At 31.9% G+C, this 3,226-nt stretch overlaps 1 protein-coding gene across 1 annotated transcript in view; it reads left to right on the top strand.

Moving 5' to 3' along the window:
• The window catches only part of LOC112457532 (protein glass-like), a 16,120-nt gene extending 14,152 nt beyond the window's left edge, over positions 1–1,968 (top strand). The window contains exon 7 of the mRNA XM_025020701.1: positions 1,581–1,968. Coding sequence (XP_024876469.1) covers positions 1,581–1,746 — 166 coding nt within the window. The 3' untranslated portion in view covers positions 1,747–1,968. The remainder of the gene's footprint in view (positions 1–1,580) is intronic.
• Positions 1,969–3,226: the final 1,258 nt, after the last annotated feature.

Raw genomic sequence — 3,226 nt, 5'->3', positions numbered from 1 at the left:
ACACACACACACACACACACACACACACACACACACACACACACCAACACACGCACGCACGCACGCACGCACGCACGCACACACATAACACACACGCACACGCACACACGCACGCACGCACACGCACGCACACACGCACACGCACATACGCGCGCGCGCGTGTACGTGTGTATATACAGGGTGAGTCATTTTAATCGACGTAGGCAAATATCTCGAAAAATATGGAAAATACGGAAAAATGTTTCAAACAAAAGTTGTATGGTCTAAAGGGGGACACATGATCCCGATGTGAGTTATGTTGCAGATGTCATTTTCAAGAAATTTTAAAGGCAACTAATTTCTTAAATGGAACTTAATTTTTTCCTTGAGATAAAAGTTGTAGATTTCATCGAGGCGTTTTCAAAACACCTCCAATATCTTTTGCAAAAACCGTTCCGGAGATATGAACCTTCAAAGTTTACAAAGCCACTGGTTCTACATGTATGATTCGTGCAACAAGTTTCAATAGTTGTTGTAAACTCATACCACTATATATGTATACATATTTTAACATAATTTAAGGATAATTGTTAATCTCAAAATAACATGAAATAACAAAATATGCAATAATTAATAAAATTACAATTAAACGATTTGAAAGTTTAAGGGGGTAGCCTAGTGTAGCGAGTCAAAAAAGTTAAGGTATTTTCAGGATTTTTTTTGAAGGTATTAAAAATCTCCGACCATTTCAGCAGTGGCCCAATATATATATATTGTACCATATTTCAAGAATACAAAACAATTTTTTTTTTATTGGCGGAAAGAAAACAACTTTTGAGATATATCGCCGAATGTTCGAAGGTGCAGAAAATTCGGCGTATGTAATAGCTCGGCGCAGGGTCGTCTAAAACAAAAAATTCCAGCACCGTTTTAAAGCTTAAACTTGTAGTTTGTCGGTATACCTTTAAAATTTTGGAAAAAAATTAGTTTAAATATTTTCTTTTAGCCTAGGAGCGATTTTTTAGGTAAAAATCGTACCTTCCACTTCTGATGGCCGCCAATTTGCCAATTTCCAACTTTCCTGGAATTTTAAAGGTTCACCAACAAACTACAAGTTTAAGCTTTAAAACGGTGCTGGAATTTTTTGTTTCAGACGACCCTGCGCCAAGCTATTACGTACGCCGAATTTTCTGCACCTTCGAACATTCGGCGATATATCTCAAGAGTTGTTTTCTTTCCGCCAATGAAAAAAATCTTTTGTATTCTTGAAATATGGTATAATACTGGGCCACTGCCGAAATGGTCGGAGATTTTTAATACCTTCAAAAAAAATCCTGAAAATACCTTACTTTTTGGCGTTCTACACCAGGCTACCCCCTTAAAAAGAGATTAGTTCTAAAAAGATTATTTTAAATTATACATATAAACTAAATTATTAACTATATATAGATATACACATATACATACATATATATATATATATATATATATATATATAAATAATTGTTAATATATATATATATATATTTTTTTTTAGATTAACAATTATTCTTAAATTATGTTAAATTACTAATTCTTTTCTGTATTCTCCATTTTTCCAGGTGTCGATTCTGTAAGAAAGCGTTCTCCGACAGCTCAACGCTTACTAAGCACTTGCGTATACACTCCGGTGAAAAACCGTATCAGTGTAAGCTATGTCTGCTTAGATTCAGTCAAAGCGGTAATCTCAATAGGCACATGAGAGTCCATGGCGGCTCTCTAACGTGACACAATCCTTCTGCACCAGTACAATCCGCGATGACGATGATCAACGACAGTAATGCTGCACATTCATTGCCCAGATGCTGTCGAATACCTGTGATTCGATTAGGAACAAACTCGCCGGAAAAGTGAAACGCAGAAATACAACGCGACTTCTAGTACATAAAGTTTACTTAATACCGGTTTAATTAATTTACTAGTATAATTAATTTAAAAGAAATTTGGATATTGGTGTAATTCATTAATTTAATGAATACGCGAAAAAAATATGAATTTAGCAAATTATATAATATACATTATGACGTAAATCAACGTAAAATGTATTATTTTGTAATTAAATTGTAACAAAATTATAAACGCAAATTATACTATAAATTATGCTGAGAAAAAAAGTTATGTTTTTTGTAAGTATAGTTATAGAAAATTATATTGACTCCAACCCTCAAAATATAAAGTCGCAACGAAATTTCATAGAATTCTTCTATCTGATCGATAACTATGCCAGAGGCCCGAGATGTTAAATAATATTATGCATCCGATACCAATATACAATATATATGTATATTATTTTTAATATTGTCAATTTTTAACAAAGAGATACATTTTACATTTTATAAAATATCTTGTAAACTTTTTTATTTTACTTGTATCTGTTACGAGGCGTGATTCAAAAGTAAGGACTAATTGAGCATTAAAAAACAAATGCGAAAAAATTTCACTAATAAAAAAGTCTACGTATACTTATTTAATTTCCTATATAGTTACTGATTTTTTTCAAATATTTTTCATACCAAGATACTAGTTTTTTTTCTGTAGAGGCTATTCGGAAGTTTAGTCAGCTCAACACTGCTGCTTCTTAATTTTTCTTAAGATAAAGGAAAGTGTGGGATGTTGATGTTAGATATCGCTCTCAATGGCAACGCATATCCATACTCTGTAGTCCACACTATGTAAAAAATTCAAGTAAAAAATGTCAGTAATTCAAGTAAAAACTTTTCGAATACTCTTGTATTAAGTGGTTTTCGCTTCATTTTAAGAAACGGCTTCGTTCTTAACAATTTGAGAAAAATGAGAAGTTGAAAACAGCAGTGCTGAATTAGTTGAACCTCCTCATAACGAATCTCTCAGCGCAGAAAATAAAAAATGGATGCTTCGATGGAAAGTGTTTAGAAAAAACCGGTCAGTCTATAGAAAAGTAAGAATGTAAATGCTTTTTATGGTTTAACAAAATATTTTTACTTTAATTGATTTTTTTAAATGATCGATCAGACCCTACCTTTAAAACGCATCTCATAAATAAAAAAAATGCAGTATATTTTCGTTTTACAAACATTATTTTTTTCTCTTTTTATAAGGATTATTTCTTTTCAGTTGCCTCACAGATGCTATAATAAAATTTAATAAAATACAAGTCGATGGGGATATCATATAATTTCACAAATCAAATTCGACAATATCTTTTTATGATTAATAAAAAATCATTTCT

The sequence above is a fragment of the Temnothorax curvispinosus genome, unplaced genomic scaffold, assembly GCF_003070985.1.
Source record: "Temnothorax curvispinosus isolate PA1 unplaced genomic scaffold, ASM307098v1 QBEX01000108.1, whole genome shotgun sequence".
In the NCBI taxonomy this organism is placed as follows: domain Eukaryota; kingdom Metazoa; phylum Arthropoda; class Insecta; order Hymenoptera; family Formicidae; genus Temnothorax; species Temnothorax curvispinosus.
The sequence above is the reverse complement of the archived record's forward strand: the minus strand, read 5'-3'. Positions and strand labels throughout refer to the sequence as shown.